At 45.5% G+C, this 22,369-nt stretch overlaps 1 protein-coding gene across 2 annotated transcripts in view; it reads right to left on the minus strand.

Annotated features, from left to right (window-relative positions):
* The window catches only part of LOC116956551 (interferon-induced very large GTPase 1-like), an 85,736-nt gene that overhangs the window by 25,486 nt on the left and 37,881 nt on the right, over window positions 1-22,369 (minus strand). Inside the window, exons 4-7 of one of the 2 annotated variants that reach the window (XM_032978245.2) lie at window positions 17,561-17,638; window positions 15,180-15,314; window positions 2,941-3,060; window positions 373-495 (exon numbers count right to left, since the gene is read on the minus strand). In XM_032978245.2, coding sequence (XP_032834136.2) covers window positions 373-495; window positions 2,941-3,060; window positions 15,180-15,314; window positions 17,561-17,638 — 456 coding nt within the window. The remainder of the gene's footprint in view (window positions 1-372; window positions 496-2,940; window positions 3,061-15,179; window positions 15,315-17,560; window positions 17,639-22,369) is intronic. The other variant, XM_076054378.1, reaches the window with a different exon arrangement.

A 22,369-nucleotide genomic window follows, 5' to 3' on the forward strand; every position in this document is an offset into this window, starting at 1 on the left:
GTTGGTTGATCCCACGGCCGGCGCACAGGAGACCGCACAAGGCAGCCGGCTGTGTTGAGACCTAGCCCGGGACCCCTAACCCCTGGGAAGTTGTTCACCCCTGTGTATTGTTAAAGATTTGTAATAAACCCTTGGCGGAAGCCCTTAACTTACCTTAGCCTCCGAGTGAGTCGTCGGGAACTTCCCAACACATAGACCAGTTGACTGTCAATTTCATGATTTCAATTTAATCCACAGAAAAAGGATTTACCTGTCAATCCCTACAGGTATGATTTAAATTATTGTAGCAATTAATATCAATGCTTGTTTATTAAGAGTACCTTACAAAATCAAGTGTGTATGTGATGTAGATATGAAATTATTCGGATTTACCTTTGCAAATGTGTACTTTCTGCACACGAAGATGTTGGCTTAATGCTGCCTTGTTTATCACTTCGCTCGTCTGCTTGGGCACCATCATCAGCGTCTTGACTTGTAGGAACACTTGATGATAATCTGGAAAATAAAACATTGCAAAAGTCGTGTAAATATGGCTCTTCTTCCTACATTATTCATCCTATTGCAATACCTGCCGTATAGGTCATTTGTCGAAATAAGACATGCCAAGAAGAATTGTTTATTTCCAACAATTACACTTGGAAGATGTATTTAGATAATCATCCAGCAGTTCTTTTATTAAATGTTCTGCAGAAGAAACCGTGTCGTTTGCTGTTATGGTCCATGCAAAGTTTCCTGGTTATCAATCAATGTTAATGCATGTACGTAAGATGAACTTATTTTGCATTGTAAGTAGCCAACCGTGCTAATTGGGGCTGCAAATGCTCATCTAGGTACATGATATGATCGGAGGTTAATCATGTATCGAGTAATGTTTTTTGTCCATATTTGCATTAACATTCCCACGTAATGTATATATACAGCAAAAGCGCTGTTGTCTGGCACTTTGCCATCTGCAATGCCCAATTAACCAGCCATTGTCATAGACGGCAATATAAATCTTCCTTCACATATCCAGAAAGATTACGACAGCCATCTGTCATCTTGCAGTATGCCTTTTATAGATCCTTTGTTGTTTTTTTTTAATGGAAGCTTCAGAATGCTGCGGAGTGGTGGTGCTATCGTCAGTCTATACAAATGGTATTGTACTACTGGAAACGGCTCGACTGCTTCTCTACACTCAACTAAGTATGTTCTTCTTTTGAATTGCAATTCACTTCATTCATCACTTTTCTCATTATCTATCATCCCTCAGGACCGCATAGTTCCTTATTTTACCACTTCAACTTCCTTCTCTCCTCTATCCCCCCTCCTTGGTTATTGGAATCCTCCACCTTGCTAAAGTGGAGGACTTCAAACTCCACCTTTGTAGCCACATTGCCTCTGCCCTACTCTCCCTAGTCAACTCGTTTGGTCTCCACCTGCTTTCATCCCCCCATACTTATACATCTGGCAGTATCCTGAACTGTATCTTACTTTCAGACAATGCATCACCTGTCTCTACTGAGTTACACCGCCCCCCCGACCACTTTCTAATGTCCCTCACAATTTGTTTAACTTCCCTGGCTCCTTACACTCCATCGGCGTACCCCCACTCTATCCTTTGATGGAACTTTCACTCCTATGGACACTTTCTTCCTAAATTCTTGCTTAGATTCGCTACAACCTTATATCACTGACATTTCCTCCCTCCGCCCTGACTCTTCCGCTTCTTCCCTCTCTGTTGTACTATCCTCTTCCTTCAACTACCTAGCCCCCCCCCCCACGCCTTTGTTCTCCTTCAGCTAAGCCCCCCAGCCATGGATATCTGCCAACCTCAAATGTTACAGTCGTTTTTTATGCAAAGCTCAATGTCTGTGGGAGTTCTTCCCACCTCAGAACTGGTCATCCTATGACACCCTTCTCACCCACTGACAAGCCACCTTAGAAGTAGCCAAACAAGCCTGCATAAATATATTTTTGTCCCGAACCATTAATCTCTACCAACACTTCTTAACCCTTAGCAACCTCATCAATCAGCCCCTCTCAGCCCTGCCTTCCTATAATCTTTGGTTCTTTCGGTAAAGTCACGTAGGTATAAAATAAAATAAATTAAATCACGACTTTTTGGGCGCAACACAAGCATCCGTCATCAGGTGGGAAAGCATGGTCTGCTGCTGAGGCAGACTGTTTTAAAAGGTTTTAAATGGGAGTAGCCCAAGGGTCATAAAGAAGTGGGTGGGGCTAGTGATGTTAATGTCACATTAACATAGCCACTTCCGTACCCTCGTCGAGGAGGCCGCTCTCTGTTCTTACATTTACATGCTAATTTCTCACATTAACATCACTAGCCCCGCCCACTTCTTTACAACCCTTGGGCTACACCCATTTCAAACCTTTTAAAACAGTCTGCCTCAGCAGCAGATTATGCTTTCTCACCTGATGATGGACGCTTGTGTTGCGCCCGAAACGTCGTGATTTATTTTATTTAATAGCCATTTTCTATACTTTTAGGCATAAGCAATTGTGACATAACACTTCCTACCCCGGAAGAAAAATTGTGTTACATTGTGTAATCACATACATATATAGATATATCCATTATGGTGTTAGTAGGTTCTTGTTATTCACTATTGGCAGTATTTTAAGTGCAATTTGTTTTTCTGTTATGATTTGGTTGGATTCAGAGTCTTACCTGATATTTGGATGCGATTTACCCCTCATGGTTTTATCTGATTGCTACTTTGTGCATTCATATGCAATAATTTAAATCTGATGCCAATTGATCAAAATTAGTTGAACCCACCACATCTAGGTAAGATTTGTAGAAACATTGATGAGATAATATCATCCCTACAGTAATTATTTCAATAATTTTCGCTATTAATATCAGTGGTTATTTATTAAAGTGCCTTATCAAGTAAATTGTGGATGTGATGTAGAGGCTGCATTCTTTGGATTTACCTTGGAAAATGTGTAGATTTTACAACAGAAGATGCTTGCTTATTGCAGCCTTGTTCTTCACCTGGTCCGTCTCTCTGGGCATAGTCAAATTCTTTATTTGTCTGATCACTTGAAGATATTCTGAAATATAATTGGAGAATAAAATATTACACAGTCACGTAAATATGGCTCCTCTTCACACATTCATCTTATTGAGTTGTCTTCTCTATAGATCATATACCGAAATAAGATACGTGTGATGACATTTTGAATCGTTCCAACACTTACACTCTGCAGACTTATTTAGATAATAACCTAGCTAACCTTGTATTAAATGTTTCGCACAAAAAACCCTGTGATTTTCTGTTATAGTACTTCCAAGGTTACCGGGTTGTCAACCAATGTTAGCAATATACGGATTAAGATTTCTTGTCCCTTATCTGCATTCACATTTCCCATGTAATGTATAAATATGTAGATTAAATGCAAGAATGTTATGTATTTGGGAACTAGAAGGCACTCCCAATTCTGTTGGGAAAATTGCAGAAAATTATTGAAAATTATTTCCTATTGATTATTTACTAGCGGGAACTACCCGGCGTTGTCAGGGGGAAAAATATAATTCCAAACTTGTCTTAAATTAAAAACATAACATATACGTACATAAATACAAAGCTATTGTGAAAGCCCGTTTGTCCATTTGTCTGTCAACAAAATGAGAAGAGGCTTGCAGAAGTCCTGAATCAAAAAGTAATAGAAAGTGGTGGGTAAATATCTGATCTAAAAGGTTTCCAAAAATTGTCGACCACCCCCCTCAAAAAATATTTTTACCCCCCATAGGCATATATCCCTACTCTATAGTAGTGTCTGGCTCTACAGAAGTATCTGGCTCTACAATAGTTGCTACTGATTCTATCGTAGTATCTATTAACTATATAGTAGTATCTATTGACTTTATAGTAGTATCTTCTGACTCTGTAGTTGTATCTACTAACTGTACAGTAGTAACTACTGAGTACAGTAGTATCTACCGACTCTACAGGATTAGTATCTTCTGACTCTACAGTAGTATCTACTGAATCTATAGTAGTATCTATTGATTCTATAGTAGTCTTTACTTACTATAGTAGTAACTACTAACTCTACAGTACTATCTGCAGACCCTATTGCAGTATCTGCTGACTCTATAGCAGTATCTACCTACTCTATGTTAGTATCTACCTACTCTATAGTCGTATATACCGACTCTATAATAGTATCTATCGACTCGATAGCAGTAACCACTAACTGAACAGAGTGCCGTGGTGAGGCCTAGTACCATGCAGAGCCCCCGGCCTCACCTTGATTGCCCAGCCGGCCGAGGTGGCACCTTGGCAGGCTGGGGTTGGGCTGCTACCCCCCCCCCCCCCGCTTGCTCTACAGTAGTAGTATCTACGCACTATAGTAGTAGAAGTATCTACCGATTCTATAGTAGTAACTGCACACATTGGGGGGGGGGTGAGAAGAGGACATCACACTTTTAAGAATTTACCTCAGCGTTGTTTTTTGTTGCATTTTGAACGCGAATGATAATTTATTTCCCCCCACCGAGTCAGCTTTCTCGCGCATGTGCAGATGCGTGATTTGGCACCACCCTCTGCTTATAAAATAAATACATTCTTAATTGAACTACTTTAAAGTTGACGGATGGGAAATACGAATAGCGCTGTCTCATCCCGGGGCTTATCGCGTGGTATCTGGGTACCCTTTGATACGTAAACCCCACAGTTTGTCAGGTATAAGCGTCACAAGGTGTGTCCACACACACAGACAGACAAAAATTACTCTTATAGGTAAGACTCGCCCGGAAGTACCCGGCGTTGCCCGGGGGAAAAATATACTTCAAAACTTCTCTTAAAAACATAACATACAGTATACCTAGGTAGTGAGTTCAACTGAGTCGCAGACGTACTCTTTGGAGGCAGTACATTTATTAACACCAACACACGGGGTAACTGCCCCTTAACAGAATAACAATCTAACGGTGGTGACCACCAGGCTAACTACACTAATTACAACGTAACTAGCTACAATGGACGGGACTACAGCTGCTTGGGTCCAGTTCCACGCGTTGGTGACTCTGTAGGACGTAGAACGTAGATTCTTCAGAATGAACATCAGCAGCCAGTCCCTCTGGGGGACCCGGCTTTTATCCTCTGCAGCGTGGCTGGCTCCGCCCTTGGCCACGACCACCTTCAAGAATCCTTGAGCAGGATCTCGACCCTGACCACCCTAGCCCCCACTTGAGGCCCCTGTGTAGACTTAATAGATCACGTGTCCTATAGGGTCAACCAGAGTGCCACGGCCTTTAGTAACCCTATCTTCCTGGCCGGTACTCCCACACCCTATCCTGTAGGGGCCGGCACTGCACGCAGAGCGTGGCGCCATCCAGCGCTGTCAGTCAGCGCTCACCGGGCCCCTCTAGGGCCGGTACTGCATCCAAATGTAAGTGGTGTCCGCGATGACAATACATCGCACGCCGTGCCTCTCTAGGGCCGGCACAAATCAGTGACATCCCGCGATGTCACTACCTCACCCCTCCCTTCGTAGCACTCAGCCGTCGCGGCTGTCAACTCCCCCTTTAACAGCGAACAAAGTGAACAAGTGAGCAAAACCTCTATGTGTGCCTCAACAAATAAATACCCCAACCCACCTATACAATACATACACTATCTACAAATGTACAGTAACGGATGGGGAAAGGGGGTGGAAATACAGAAAACAAAGGGGAGATAGAGAGAGAGAAAAATAAAATGCAGAAAAACGCAAATGCTTGGGACCCCTCCATCACCAACATCTCCCACCCTCACCATGTAAAAACACCCGTAAGCACAATAAAGGTTAGGCTCAGCTTATAACCGATACGGCCTGCCGAGTGCGACAACCAACTGACGGTGTGGGAGCATGTGTGAATGGGGATAACGAAAACCCAAGATTATTTGATCAAGTCCTTGTGGCTGGGCCCCCAGGGGAGATGGGCTCATTCTCCCTGGAGGTCCCGGGGGGAATTTGCAAATGTCCCGTCGAACCCGGCTCCTCAAAAAAAGCAGTCGGCTGGGTGGACGGGCTCTCCTCTCTCAAATCCAGTGGAGACAGTGCAGGTGGCGGCTTGCGGGGCGTTAGACGCATGGCACCTGAGGACGGGATCACATGACTCTACTAAGGATCGACCTCAGTGGGTAGACACCTCAGCTCACCAGACACATCTGACACTCGGCCCCTGCGTAGTGGAGATGGAATGAATTCATGCAGTGCGATGAAAGGTTTGAGGCGCGATGGATGTACAAACTAACTCCGCTGAGCCAAACGAATCTGAACACACTGGGGCCGAAGGACCCGAATCACATCAACAGGCCCCCTCCAGGGTTTGAACAATTTTGGTAACGTACCCACTGGCACCTGTAGACAGTGCAGCCAGGCTTTGTCACCTGGAACCCACTCATGTGCGAAAGGACGGGAAGCCCTCAGCCGCTCATTTGCCAATTGGCACGAATTGGAATTTTCTCTTGACGCCTCCCACGCTTCTGAAAGCTTTTGAAGGGTAAAGCGCATGGAGTCAGAATGTTTTTAATTTAGCCTTGTTTGGCACGGCTCGTAATTGGACATCAATCGGGGAGTTGTGATCTCTTCCGAACAATGCAAAAAAAGGTAAATATCCGGTGGATGAGTGAGTGGCCATTCTATAGGCAGCCAGGACTCCGGCTCAACATGGAGGTGAGAGTCCTGTGCAGCCGCTCTACCATTTCATCCGTCTGTGGGTGGGATGGTGATGAGCGTACTCTCTTTGTTCTCAACAAATCACACACCTCACCCAGTGATTTCGTAGAACATTTTTTGCCATGATAGGTCAGAAGATGCTCGGGGGCACCCTTATCCATCACGCAACCATTGAGGAATGCTTCCGTGATCGCTGCCGCCAACTGGTGGGGGAGCGGCCAGGCCATCGGCCATCATGAAAAATACTCGACTCCCACTAGCAAATACTTATTCCCACGAGGGGTAGTGGGAAATGGACCAAGGATATCCAGAGCAACCAGCTCATTTAAGCGGGATACCTGAATGGATTGCAATGGTGGACAACATGGTTAAGACGGTGGTTTCCGCCGCGCATACTGCACGCACCCGTTCAAAAAATTTGCGACATCGGCCGCCATGCCAGTCCAGAAGAAGTCCAGCTTAAGAGTGGCCAGTCATTTATGCACTGCCCAAATGACTTTACCTCTCAGGGCAGTGGGCACGACAATGTTGTAACGGCGCAACCCTCCACCCTAATGCATAAGCAATCCGCCTCTGAGAATGACAGAGGCAACAACCCCATCTATCCCCACCCCCATCAGCCTCCTTGACATGGCGTAGCAATTTAAGCAGGGAAGAGTCCTCAACCTGGAGGCACCCCCATTCTGCATGGTCCAACTCAACGACGGTGTCACGAGCCACAGGACCCTCGGCTACCTCAGAGGTTCCAACCTCGGCCGACGTTGCAAGTGGGGGGGACGAGTCCTCGGTGGGCTTCTTACAGCGCCAAGCCCGAAAAACACACGCACCCGTTGCTCGTTGGTAATCGCGACAGGGCGTCTGAGTTTGTGTGTAGCGTGCCTTTGCATTAAGAAACAGTAAAGGAATAGTCCTCGAGGACTTTCAACAAAAGTGAAAGTTAGCCAGATGGCTGTACAATACGCAGTGCTTACTATAGCGCTGTATGGTCAGAGCACACCTCAAAGTGTTTACCATACAAATAGGGGCGATACTGTTGTCACAAAAAAATAATAGCCAAAAGTTCCCAGCGTGTGATACAGTACTGTTGTTAGGACGGAGACAGCACTCTGCTTCCATATGCGACAACACTTTTGACACCATTGACAACTCAAGACAGAACAGCTCCAATTCCGGTGTTGCTAGCAGCAGTATCAAGGACGAATGGCAAGGAAAAGTCGGGGTAGCGGTGGGGAGGGGCGTTCACCAAGCCATCCAGGAGCGCAACAAATGCGGCCTCCTCCACCTCCCCCTAATGGAATTTCTGACCTTTTGCTGTCAAGGCTTGGAGAGGTTTGGCGACAGAACGGCGGTAATAGGACACAAATTCTATGAAACTCCACACCTCTCCCACCGACGTGGGGGTCGGCCAAAAATGTCACAATACCTAATTTACTGACAATGTGGCCAAGATACCGAACAGATTTTTGGAGGTGACACTTCTGTGGTTTAAATTTGAGGTTGGCTGCATGCATTTTAAGAAAGACAGCACATAAGCGTTTGAGGTGTTCGTTAAACGTATGGCTGAAAAGGATAACATCGTCATGATATACCAGGCACGAGTCCCACTGGAGACCAGCTAGAACCAGTTCCATCAATCACTGGAACGTAGCCGGCACAGAGTGAAGACCCATCGGAAGCCGATTACATTTGAACAAGCCTTGTGGTTTATGAAAGGCTGTTTTAGGCTTAGAGGCTTCATCTCGTGCAACTGCCAAAATCCGGTGCCCTCTTGAATGACTGACGTGTCTAACCCTGCGTTAAGGACCTGAATAAAGGGTTCTTGATCGTTATATACCCACATCTGGGCCCCTACTAATGTCAACCCATGAATGGCTTCATTTGAGGGACTCAAGAGGATTCCTCCTGCAGTCGCCTCCTGGTCTCGCGGCTTCCGCAATCATTGAGGAACCAACATTTGCGTGCCTGGGGGAATCTTTATGGTCTTACGCGCAAGTGCTTGCACGGTGGTGTTGGCTGTGCACAAATGAGTGGGATTATTTAAAAATGCCAATCGACGGCCAGATGGTAAGTCAAGGCACCCTTGATCAATCATAATTTTCAGGGGCATCTTCCCCAAAAAGTAAGTCCCGAGGAAGCAAGGACTAGCAAGGGACATCGATAGAAGAACTGGTCCCGTCAATTTGATATCCGCAATGCCCAAGGATCCGCCGTTTGCAGGAAGGCATGGAGTTTCGACGGGACATAGAGTACGACATTTAGGGGGCAAGATGTTAAAAATCAACTCGGAAATTATAGTTGCCGACCCACCAGCATCGACGAGAATTCTTATTTCAACCCCCTCTATCAATCCAATTAACAGCGGATGAACCTGCAGTCGCAGCAACCACTCTATGGGCCAACTCCGACCACTGACCAGTCGGCTCTATCAAAGTCCGAACCCTCTCGCACCGATGCACAACGGGAATGAAAACCGATGGAACAAGATGAGTGAGGTGGATTCAGAGGCCGAGTGTGTGATGGGTCGCGACTCGCCTTCGGGTATAGTGGAGTGGAGGACGGTCGAGCAAACGATGGCGGTTGTCGGGGGAGGCGTCGTGGTGGTATGCAGCATCCCAACAAGACTTGTCCCGTTAGGCTGCAGTTGTAGCACACAAAGAGCCCACTCCCAGGACGAAGAGATGTCTTCCGCAATCGTTGTTCTTCCCATCGCACCATGCTGTTCCCTTGCCAGCCTCCACCTTGGGTCAATGCGTAGGCTTGGACGGGCTCCACATCTTCGGTTGTATCATGCACCTCACAATAGAGTGAGTAGCATCTAGTGACTCTATGGTACTATTTAACTCTACAGTAGGATCTGGCTCTACAGTCGTATCTACTGGGCCCAGTAGTAGCTACTGACTGTATAGTAGTATCTATTAACTGTATTAGTAACTTCTGATCATAGTAGTACCTACTGACCCTACAGTAGTATCTACCGACTCTATAGTAGTAACTACTAACTGTATCGTAGTGTAGTGTGGTTAAATATGTGGCGCACACTATTGGCCGAGGGCAACCAAGGACAAACACGTGCGCGTGTGCAACATTAGGTTGCATGAGCAAACTGCCACCTAACTTTGGAGAGAAGCGGGTGCAGACCAGGTGGGCCTGGGGTCGCACGCTTACACCGGAGGTGTTGCCAGGGAGATGTGCCATAAGGGGTGATTGATGGCCTCACAGGCGCCAGCTTGTTTGACGCCTGTGAGACTTGTGTGAGGGCCGAGTGGGAGTTCGTGTTGCTGGGGACCAGGGAGAGAAGGGACGTCTCGCCGCTGCCGCTCAAGCCGGGAATGGACCTCAACCCTCACCCGCCCGGGTGATGGTTGATCCCCCCGCCTGAGACGGACGAGTTAATGGGCCTGAGGGGGCGTAGGAGAGGGCAGCGGTGGCACGGGGCCGCTATGTGCAAGCCTCTGTGTGAGTGCTGCTGTGTGCAAGTCTCTGTGTGAACGCCGCTGTGTGCAACCCTCTGTGTGAGAGCGAGCTGCTGAGCGCAAGCGTCTGTGTGAGAGCTACTGGGTGCAACCTTCTGGGTGAGATCTACTGGGTGCAAGTCTCTGTATGAGGGCTGCGGTGTGCGAAGCCTTGAGTGCGGAGCTTCTGAAAGTGAGAGCTGTTGTGTGCAGGTTAGCGAGGTGTAACGTAGATAGGGGAATTAGATAAAAGAAGTGACCGTTTAGACAGTGATAGGAGTGCCTACAACTGGTGCAAGAATAGGCTAATAAAGTGTAAGCAGGTGACCTGTTACAACGTGTCAGTCTGAGTTATTTTACAAGACACTACAGTTGTATCTGCTGACTCCATAGTAGTATCTGCTGACTATATAGCAGTATCTGCAGACTCTATAGTCATATCTACTGACTCTGCAGCAGTATATACTGACCGTAGTGGTATCTACTGACTGCAGTAGTATTGACTCTATAGTAGTATCTACCGACTCCATAGTAGTAACTACTGGCTCTATAGTAGTGTAGAGGAGTAGTATGACGACGTGACGTAAGGGGGGCCGTTGTGGGAGCCTGGGATGCAGAGCACCTGAAAAGGAGGTCTCTCCTGCTCGTGACCGGACGGTGTTGGCTGATCCGACGTCCGGGTTCTACGAGTAGGAGAGCCGAAGATATAGCCAGGGGTAGGGCTCAGAGAAGTCTGTAAGAGCCGGCTAAGGTTACGTGGGGTGCTGCTCTCCTCGGTCGGGCGGTGTTGGATGAACCCCCGTCCCGACTCGAGTGAGAGAGCCCAAGAGATAGCCAAGGCTAGGAAGAGATAGAGCCTGAGGTCCGCATGAAGGACCGAGTGTAGGGACACCTATCTCTGGTGTGAATTGTTACCCCTTGTGTTAATAAACCCGTTCTGTTACTTAGAGTTCTGTCTCCGAGTCGTCCTGCACCACACAACAGTAGTATCCACTGACTATAGTAGTAACTACTAACGTTACAGTAATATCACCTGACTCTATGGTAGTATCTACTGATTGTAGAAGTATTTACTGACCGTAATAGTATCTACTAACTCTACAGTAGTATCTACTGACTGTATAGTAGTATCTACTGACTGTAGCAGTATCAGAATTAGAAATGCATTCTTGTTTAGACTGGAGAACGAATCCAATGAGCTGTGAAGCCCTTTTTCACAGATGTCCAGTAGGTGTGGAACGGCGAGTTACAACAGCTAATACAAAAAAATAGGAGTGCAATGTAGATAAAAGTTTAGCAAGTCACTATAAATAAATACGACATTAAGTATATAAGTACAAATTGCATAAGTGCATTAATTTTTTCAACATAAAATACAGTCCAAAACAATACACAGCCCCTCAATAAAAATGGAAAGTTACATTTGAGCTATAGACACACAGGTAAGTGAACTGACGATACACGGATATATATTTAAGTAGCCTACATTATACATTACCTCGCAAGAGTATATGTGCAGATGACATAGCTCTTGCCGCATAGGGTATAAACCTCAAGAACATTGCTAATATTCTAACAACTGATCCAACTTATTAGAAGCATATTTCCACCACTGTGGTAGCCCAGTGCGCTAAGACTTCACTCCAAGATATCCAGGGGTCATTATGTACATAAGCCTGATATTCAAGCTCCACTTTCAACAGTTCTGTGGAAAGACCAAATCAAGAACCGTCCTGCTGCAAATATTTGCAGGATGAACCTCGGATGCCTCAGCTGATGTACTGTCAACTGCCACCTTATATATCTTTGATATATTCAGTGGCAGAGTATTGTGCGCCAGCCTGGTCCAGAAACTCGTACACAAAACTGAGAGATGCACAATTAAATAACACAATGTACACCATCGCCGAACCACACTGAAACCGATATCAATCACATTGATTCCTTTTCTGGTCAAATTCTGTCACCAAATATCAGCAGAGACATGCAAACTAAAGGGTATTTACATGTTTTCTTGCCAAGGATAACCATCAACCCATCAACCAAGCCCTCTACAATGTACCACTGTTGTTTGTGCTACTTAAAACTACACCAACCTTCTAAAGCACTCCCGTGGTTAGAAAACATCTATTGGCATTTAGCTCCTGAATATCTTGTCATATGCAAGAGTAGAATAAAATAGGATTCATTTTCTGAAATCACTCCATCTTGTTGAGGTCCATTTCTTTCTTTCCTAATTTTGATCTCAGCTCATATATGAAGAGGATGAAATTTTGGATATCGCACTTCAAGAAGTTAGCTCATCTATTTCAAGGATGGCATTGGGGAATGCTCATTGACCAGGTAGATCAACATCTGGACATAATCAAATTAGCACACCAGATGTTACTCACTCTTCTGCTGGGCCACGAATCTAAATTTCAGTTAGAGTGTGATTGCTTATATAATTAATTAATGTGCATTCCCAATCCCGAGTAATTTAGTAGGAACAATACAATGACGAATAGTATGAAAAATGTCTGACTCACTGTGTATGGGTTTAATAGTAACCACCAAGGGATTTTAAGGAAAAACACTCAAAGAGTTGATTCAATCTAAGACATTTTTTGTATTACGTTTCACAGCTGTAATAGCTACGGGTAGCCAGATGCGTGTTTTATTCTATGTGACGTCAAAGGTTATCAGCGATTAGACGCGGACCCCCACGTGCACAGCAGGGTATGGGGTATGCCCCCAGTTTAGATTTTGGCTGACTCCGTACTGGTAAGCTTTAGATTGCATTTGCTCCAATAAGATGAAACTTAAATTTATATTTACTTGAATGTCAATCAACTGACAGGACCTTGGTAATGTTAATTGACTGTTGATTGAGATATTGGTGGCAATGAAAATGTGCACAATTAAGACGTTGATAAATTTGATTTCAATAGATAAGATACTTATAATAATTGAGTCTACAACATTAACACTGGCGCACATTTTCATTAACAGCAGAATTCAACTGCGGTGTTGTGACATGGAGGGTGTTTCTGATCACTTGCAGGTACGAGATTTTCACTTATTTTTTAGTTGTATTGGTTGCCGTTTTTCCATGACGTTTCCCCTTGAGAAATCGGCCTCGTGGTAAGCAATTTAATTAGTTCTATGAGTGTGAATAATAACTAGAATTGATAGATATAACGTAATTGGAAGATTATTAGAGTGTTTTGGTGATGAAAATAGAAGTTGTTTTTGGAACCGTTAACATTTGATGTTGTGTTGCGTTGTGCTGTTCATTGGGAAGGAACAAAATGGCTGACTAAGTTTAATTTTAACATTGAGCTTATGTGGGGGGCAGAAACAGGTGTTTTATCAGTGCTTAGATTCCTGATACGGGTGTAGTGACATCACAGATGTCACTGTATGATGCTGCCCCTAGAGAGGCAAGGTGTGCGATGTACTCACATCACGAATATCACATATTTAGTAGGATCGTGCATGTCACCGAGTAATGCCGGCTCTAGCAAAGCATGGCGTGCGATGCACCGTCTTTGCGAACACCACGTAGGTGGGTGTAGTACCAGCCCTAGTGTGATCTTGGTGAGCACTGGGATAGCACAGTGGCACCATGCATGGGCGTGCAGTGCTGTCTCCTACCAGAGGGAGTGGGAGAGTGTCAGCCCAGGGACAGGGTTACCCTGGGCCATGGCCCTCTGGTTGACCCCGATGGCACGTGACCGGTAAAGTCGACAGGGTGCCCCCAGATGGAGGCTACGGGGTGGTCACGTGTCCGGGGGAAGGTGGGCTCGAGAAGAGTCGAGAGAGAGCCAGAGCTCTCTCGAAGGTGGGCGGGGCCAAGGGCGGAGCCAGCCCTGACCCAGGAGCATATAAGCCGGGTCCCCGCAGGGACCGCGGTTGTCGTTGCTACCGTCATCTGAAGATCTACGTTCTACGTCAAGAAGAAGCCTCCAACACGTGGTCCGGGACCCGAGAGGGGTCCGGTCAGTTGTATCTAACTCCTATTATGTTAGTGTAATTAGATAGGTGGTCCAACACCCTAGGCTGTATCTGGTAAAGGGGCAGCTACCCCTTTGTGTATTCGTGTTGGTGTAATAAATGCGTTGCCTCTTAGAAGTTCGTCTGCGACTCAGTTGGGCCCACTACACTGGTATAAGAAATAATAATTGTATCATATGTTTATTGTAAATCAAATATAATTAATTCTAGATTTGAAGCTTTCGTGACTGCAATGATTCATACTCTTTGTTTTTAAAACACGACGTTTCGGAGGCAACACAAGCTTCCGTCTTCAGGTGGTACAGACCTACCCTCCCCACCCACGTCCCTTGCTAGCTCCTCCCCCCCCCCTTAACCTGTATATAATCCCTGGTATTCCAGAGCCGTTTTATTTGAGGATACAGCGAATTTTTACTGTGTCTGTACCATCTGAAGACGGAAGCTTGTGTTGCCTCCGAAACGTCGTGTTTTAATTTAGTTGTTTTTTTCTTTTCTTTTAACCTACGTGACTTTACCGAAAAAAAACAAAGAGTATAAAATATATTTAATCTAATTTACATATTGATAAGACAATTTTGCGTAACATTTTTTAATCAATTATGTAAATACGTATTGTTTCGTTTATGCAGTATTATAAGGGACTGTAGGAGGTACAACAGATGTTTTGGGCAGATGTTTTATTTTAGATATTAAAATATTTCTTGTAAAATGCTTGTTAAAAATATCATATTAAATTTTGTAAGATATGATAAGTGTCTGTTATAGTTTAGATTTGGAATCCAGCTACTGTGTTGTGACTTGAAGGGTGTTTTTGATCACTTGAAGATACCCAACTGCCCTAGACGTTATTTCAATTTCTACACTCGTTTCATTTGATCCTTGTTTGTACTAGTGAAAACTCTTTACATCAAGTGCATACATTGATGTTCTGTTATGAGCACGTGACATCCTATAAACAGAAACGTGTCTTCTGAGAACTGGCATGTGATGATAAATTACATGACTAGATTTTGACTGCCACAACTTTCTTTCACAGCCTTCATGAACCATGCTTACCTGTATGTGGATGTGGATTTTTTATCTCCAATTTCTTTTGAATAACTTGACTCAGCATAGTAGGAGTTGGATTGCTTGATAACTGCTTTTGTGGTTTGTGCTTTAGCCTCAAATATGTGAATGTTGTCCCTGACACTGTGAAATATATTAAACACAGTGTTACCATTGTTAAACACTTTAATGCTCCATACACAAAACACATTTAGTTTACAGTGGAACATTTTCAGTCTAAGGTCTGTTTTGAATAGTTCTGTTGACAACCTTACACATTGTGTTGCATCTTAACGGACTTTCCAGGTGAAGTATTTGATATTCACATATATGTAAAAAAGTTACCATGTTGTGAAAGTGAAAACATTTACAATGGTGTGTTGTGATTAGTGCAACAATTCTAGATTTAAAGCTTTCGTGACTGCTAGGATCCATACTCTTTGGTTCTATTGGGTAAAGTCACGTAGGTAAAAAAAAACAACATGAATGACATCCTTCACGGATGGGATCAGATCACGAATTTTGTGTACTGTATTGAACCGGACCTGGATCTTGTGTTTGTTTAGAATTTTGGAAATCTTTTTAGTAACGCCTGCTATATATGGTAGTGTGATGGTTTTGACCGGAGTATCAAGTGGTTGTTTCTGTATGGAGGGAGAAACAGCTTGGCGGATGGTACGGTCAGAGTAACCATTCCTTTTGAGGGCCAGGTGTACATGTTTCAATTCACTTCTAAACAAACACAAGATCCAGGTCCGGTTCAATACAGTACACAAAATTCGTGATCTGATCCCATCCGTGAAGGATGTCATTCCTGACTTACAGTACCCCGGGGTTTGCAAATTGAGTTGTACCTGCGGTGATTGCTATATCGGGGAGACAAAGCGACATGTCTCTGACTGAATTCGCGAGCACAAATCAGAATTGAAACACGGCAAAACGAATTATTCTGCCGTGGCTGATCACTGTTACAACGCTATGGGTGATCACGATATAATTTTCTCCGATACCAAGGTTCTTTGCAAACCCACGGGTTTTTATCAGAGATTTGTTCACGAGGCAATTCAGATCTACAAACACAGACACAATTTCAACCAAGAAGATGGTCTCAAATTAAGCAACCATTGGAAAGATGTTCTAAATCGAACTAAACATTAAACTAATTTCAATGGTACAGTATATTTTTCAAGTAGTGGTACCCCAAACTTTCGCAGCTCTTATAAATTCCTTTTTCACACCATCAATAGATAAACTCCCTCCCCCCCCCCCCGCGCCAAATGGCAAGTCCACCGGCACGTACACCACCTCTTTTCTAAAATCGGCCAATCAAATGCTAATTTTTATGCTAATTTCTTTGTCAGGACACCTTGTTTGCTCGCACACAGTTTAAAGGTCCGCGGTCTGAGCGTGGTTGTGTTTCGCTAAATTCTCCTGTTTGATTTGTACTAGGTGCCTCGGTGAATGTATATGCTCTGACTTTAACATAGCTATTTCTGTGACCAGTTACAAGCTAATCACTCAGCTATTTCAATGCTAATTTATTTGCTAATTCCTTTGTCAAGGGGTGCCTCTGCGGATGTGTATACTTTAACTTAGCTATTTCAATGAGCCATTTCAATGCTAAATTATATGCTAATTCCTTTGTCAAGGCGCTTTGTTTCTTCTCACACAGCTTAAAGGTCGTGATCTGAGCGTGGCTTTTTTCACTCTAGCGCTGTCCTCCAGACAGTCTCGTCCCTTCACCTGATGAAGGCCGCTTGTGTTGTGGCCGAAACGTCGTGAGAATTTGTTATTTTATTTTTTACTTACGTGACTTTACCCAATAGAACCAAAGAGTATTAGTGCAACACTCTAGGCTTCCAGAAACCTGGGTTCCATTCCCTCCCTTGAACACAAGTGGCACGTTGTATCTGAGCAATACCACAGCCACCCCAGTAGATTGATGGAAATGTAGTTAAGGAACTAGCTTGTTTTATTCACTTTTCGCAGTATATTCAGTGCGTATAATGTATGTGAATTGCAATTTGTTTTACGTTTGTGCTGTTGAAACTCAAGCAATGAGTCAGCTTTGGTTGGATTTTGATTATTTGTTGAAATTCATATGCAATTCAGCCCAAATGGGGTTGTATAATTGATATTTGATACATTAATATGCAATCACTAACATATTTTGTCAATCGATCACAATTAGTTTAACCCACCCCATCTAGGCGGAATTTGGAGAAACATTCATTAGATGAGTTTATCAATTTAATGATCTCAATCTAATTCATGCAAATAGGCTTGAATTGTGGATCTCTACAGTTATTATTTAAGTTATTATTGCAATTAATAGTACCTTACAGAGTACATTGTGTATGCCATGTCGTGGTGGAATTCTTTGGATGTACCTTTGTGAGTGCTTCTTGATGCAGCCTTGTTCTTCATCATCATGATAGTCTTGACTTCTCGGAAAACTTGAAGATATTCTGAAATATAATTGGAAATAATACATCACTAAACGTCGTAAATATGGCTCCTCTTCATACATGGTTAATCTAATTTCATTATCTGCCTTTTAGGTCATATTCTAAACAAAGGTACGTGCAAATAAAATGTGTTTAGTTCCAACACTTATACCCTGCAGATTTGTTAATAATAATCTGAAATATCTTGTATTAAATGTTCAGCATAATAAACTGAGCGGTTTGCTGTTATAGTAATGCAATGTTTCCTGGTTGTCAACCAATGTTAATGTATGTTGATCTTATTTCACACTGTACGTAGCCAAGAGCATTTTGTGAGGTCTTGGGGGAGGGGAATTCCCTCAGCCCAGACATCATCATGGGGCTAGGTGGGGACGACCCTGTTAGGGCTGCCGTGTCTCAAATATTGTCAGAAGTAGCCACTCATTCTGAATGGTTGGCTGAGGTGCCATCTGTGGAGAAAGTGTGAGGGGCGATTCGGAGCCTGAGCTTAGGAAAAGCACCGGGAAGAGATGATTTCCCAAGAGAAATGCTGAGGGTGGCATCTGTTTGCAGACTGCCCTACATGACATCATCACAACTGTCTGGACCACAGGACGGGTTCCACAGGATTGGAAGGATGCCCTGGTGGTCCCCGTCTTTAAGAAGGGGAACCGCACAGATTTTAACAACTATAAGAGCATTATGAGACCTCTTTTGCCAGTAACAAGATATAGTAATAGGTTTTTACCCTTTTATCTGGCACAAAAACTGACACCTTTATACAAGGGATCATGTTTGCAATAACCACAACACAAGTAGTCAAAATGCAAACAAAAAAGACAACTCTGATAATATGCACTGTCCTTGAATTTGATTGGTCCACACCCGAGACGGCTTTTCTTAGAGCCTAGTCTCCACTGGTGTTGGACCAGAAGACGCCATAAGGCGTACAACTCAAAAACAGCACACCATCACGGTTCTCTAAACAGCTCTCTTTATTCACATGAGTAATTTTGCTGTGGCAGTTACACCTGAAGACGGAGCCTTGTGTTGCTTGCGAAACGTCGTGATTTAATTGAGTTGTTTTCATTTTGTATGTTATTTTAATTTGTGATGTAATTTAGTTCTTTTCATTTTTTTTTATCTACATTACTTTTTCAAAAAAACCAAAGAGTGGATCCTTGCAGTCACGAAAACTTCAGATGTAGAATTTATATATATATTTATTATTATGTCAAAATTTGTCTACAATTTTCAGTGTTGTCATTGTTTCGGTGATCCCAGTTCAGTGTGCTTCACTTACAAAACTAAAGGAGGGATTAAAGATGTGGTAAGATGTTCACAACGGGGGGTGCAGTATACTGTAAGCACCTCCTAGCCTTCACACCAAAAGATGAGCCGTTAGTAATGGACAGCCTTATTTTTCTCATAGTTACAAATATAACAACTAGTGCAGTTGATTTGAAGCTTTCATGACTGCAGGACTCTCTTTCGGTAAAGTCACTTAGATAGAAAAGATAGAAAAACTAATAAAAGAAAACACGACATTTCAGTCGCAACACAAGCGTCCCTCTGCTGTTGTGGCTTTATATAGGCACGGGGGGGGGGGGGGGGGGGGAAGGAGTATTGTCGAATCGTTGCTGTAGGAGTTCACAGGGGAGAGGAGGGAGGGTTTGTGGCATGCAGGGAAGGGTGGGGCTGGAGAAATTAGCAAGTAAAGGAGCTCCAATTTGTAATTGGACAACAAGACACACGGGTGGGTGGGTGAAAATCATAGCAGTCAAAACTTGGTGCGGTTTATCATGATAAACCGCGCCAAAACTCCTTTCCCCTTCCCGTGCCTATATACAGCCACAAATACAGATAATTTTCTCACCTGAAGACAGACGCTTGTGTTGTGACCGAAACGTCGAGTTCTCTTTTATTATTTTTTATATCTACGTGACTTTACCGAAAGAACCAGAGAGTATAGTGCAATTGAATAAAAACAAAATTTATCTGCGGATTAAGCTAGTTGAATTGTTGGTAGTTAGTTGACCATAGACCAGAATGCCTCAATGGGCCTAGACAGTAGGCCAGAATCAAGCACAAATAAAAAGGGGAAAGTTGGAGAGGGTAATACCACCCCACTAAGGTGCTGAGAATAGCATTCAGACCAGATAAATAAACATAGAACCCCTCTCAACTGTTGTGGGTCAGAAATAGGAGGTCCAACATGCAATGCGGGAAGCAAGAATAGTTTTAGTTAGTACCGCCGGTATTTGGTGCACCCTCCCTATCTCCTTCCCTTGTCTTTTGCCCTCCGACTACCCCCTTTCAACCTCTATAATGCCCGGGGATGAGCAGCATCCTATCCCTGCCCAAGCCTACTGACAAGGTACTCCTTAAATGTTAATTGTCTCAACCACCCAATCAAGAGAGAGAACACTGAGATACTTAAACAATCTACAAACTGATTTATTTTCTACGAGAAACCCACTTAACTTTACCTGACTCAGTTAAACTACAGCTGTCATGGGTGGGAAAGGTTTTTACAGCAACGCATACATCTCAAAGTAGAGGTTAGAAACAAGATGGCGCCGATGATGGCAGCCTCGGCCAGTTGGTGCGCCCTGTTTTGTCCAGTTTTGTCTTGAGAGGGGCCTGCTGTTCAGCACACCCGTGCTGGAGAGAGAGGCCTGCTGTTGAGGGGCCTGCTTTTCAGCACACCCGTGCTGGTGAGAGAGGCCTGCTGTTCAGCACACCCGTGCTGGTGAGAGGGGCCTGCTGTTCAGCACACCTGTGCTGGTGAGAGAGGCCTGCTGTTGAGGGGCCTGCTGTTCAGCACACCCGTGCTGGTGAGAGAGGCCTGCTGTTCAGCACACCCGTGCTGGTGAGAGGGGCATGCTGTTCATCACACCCGTGTTGGTGAGAGAGGCCTGTTGTTCAGCACACCCGTGCTGGTGAGAGGGGCCTGCTGTTCAGCACACCTGTGCTGGTGAGAGAGGCCTGCTGTTGAGGGGCCTGCTGTTCAGCACACCCGTGCTGGTGAGAGGGGCCTGCTGTTCAGCACACTTGTGCTGGTGAGAGAGGCCTGCTGTTGAGGGGCCTGTTGTTCAGCACACCCGTGCTGGTGAGAGGGGCTTGCTGTTCAGCACACCCGTGCTGGTGAGAGGGGCTTGCTGTTCATCACACCCGTGTTGGTGAGAGAGGCCTGATGTTCAGCACACCCGTGCTGGTGAGAGGGGCCTGCTGTTCAGCACACCTGTGCTGGTGAGAGGGGCCTGCTGTTGAGGGGCCTGCTGTTCAGCACACCCGTGCTGGTGAGAGAGGCCTGCTGTTCAGCACACCCGTGCTGGTGAGAGGGGCCTGCTGTTGAGGGGCCTGCTGTTCAGCACACCCGTGCTGGTGAGAGAGGCCTGCTGTTCAGCACCCCCGTGTTGAGGGGCCTACTGTTCAGCACACCCGTGCCGGTGAGAGGGGGCTGCTGTTCAGCACACCCGTGCTGGTGAGAGAGGCCTGCTGTTCAGCACACCCGTGCTGGTGAGAGGGGCCTGCTGTTCAGCACACCCGTGCTGGTGAGAGGGGCCTGCTGTTCAGCACACCTGTGCTGGTGAGAGGGGCCTGCTGCTCAGCACACCTGTGCTGGTGAGAGGGGCCTGCTGTTCAGCACACCCGTGCTGGTGAGAGGGGCCTGCTGTTCAGCACACCCGTGCTGGTGAGAGGGGCCTGCTGTTCAGCACACCTGTGCTGGTGAGAGGGGCCTGCTGCTCAGCACACCCGTGCTGGTGAGAGGGGCATGCTGTTCATCACACCCGTGTTGGTGAGAGAGGCCTGTTGTTCAGCACACCCGTGCTGGTGAGAGGGGCCTGCTGTTCAGCACACCTGTGCTGGTGAGAGAGGCCTGCTGCTGAGGGGCCTGCTGTTCAGCACACCCGTGCTGGTGAGAGGGGCCTGCTGTTCAGCACACTTGTGCTGGTGAGAGAGGCCTGCTGTTGAGGGGCCTGTTGTTCAGCACACCCGTGCTGGTGAGAGGGGCTTGCTGTTCAGCACACCCGTGCTGGTGAGAGGGGCTTGCTGTTCATCACACCCGTGTTGGTGAGAGAGGCCTACTGTTCATCACACCCGTGCTGGTGAGAGGGGCCTGCTGTTCAGCACACCTGTGCTGGTGAGAGGGGCCTGCTGTTCAACACACCCGTGCTGGTGAGAGAGGCCTACTGTTCATCACACCCGTGCTGGTGAGAGGGGCCTGCTGTTCATCACACCCGTGTTGGTGAGAGGGGCCTGCTGTTCAACACACCGGTGCTGGTGAGAGAGGCCTACTGTTCATCACACCCGTGCTGGTGAGGGGCCTACTGTTCATCACACCCGTGTTGGTGAGAGGGGCCTGCTGTTCAACACACCCGTGCTGGTGAGAGAGTCCTGCTGTTCAGCACACCCGTGCTGGTGCGAAGATGGCACCGATGATGGTAGCCTCAGCCGGTCGGTGCGCCCTGTTTTGTCTTGTTTTGTCTGTTAAATCAGTGTTTTGCCAAGATTTTCGGAGTTCTCTAACAAGAGACGAACTTTTATATATCAGGGAAACAACTCCTGTGGATTTAATTCCTACTTTTCTGCTTCCAGCGGCAGAATTAGTAGGCATTCTAGTCAATGCCGCGCTAGGCTTTGCTCAAGCAGTGAAACGCCGCCCAAGGGGTAAACGGTCGGGGGCTCTAGTACGGCTACGCAGATGCGGGATCCAAACAGTGCTTCCGAGCTTTTTCCTCTCCAACG

Source organism: Petromyzon marinus, chromosome 66 (genome assembly GCF_048934315.1).
Source record: "Petromyzon marinus isolate PM22_M1 ecotype Great Lakes invasive population chromosome 66, UKy_Petmar_22M1.pri1.0, whole genome shotgun sequence".
Lineage (NCBI taxonomy): Eukaryota > Metazoa > Chordata > Hyperoartia > Petromyzontiformes > Petromyzontidae > Petromyzon > Petromyzon marinus.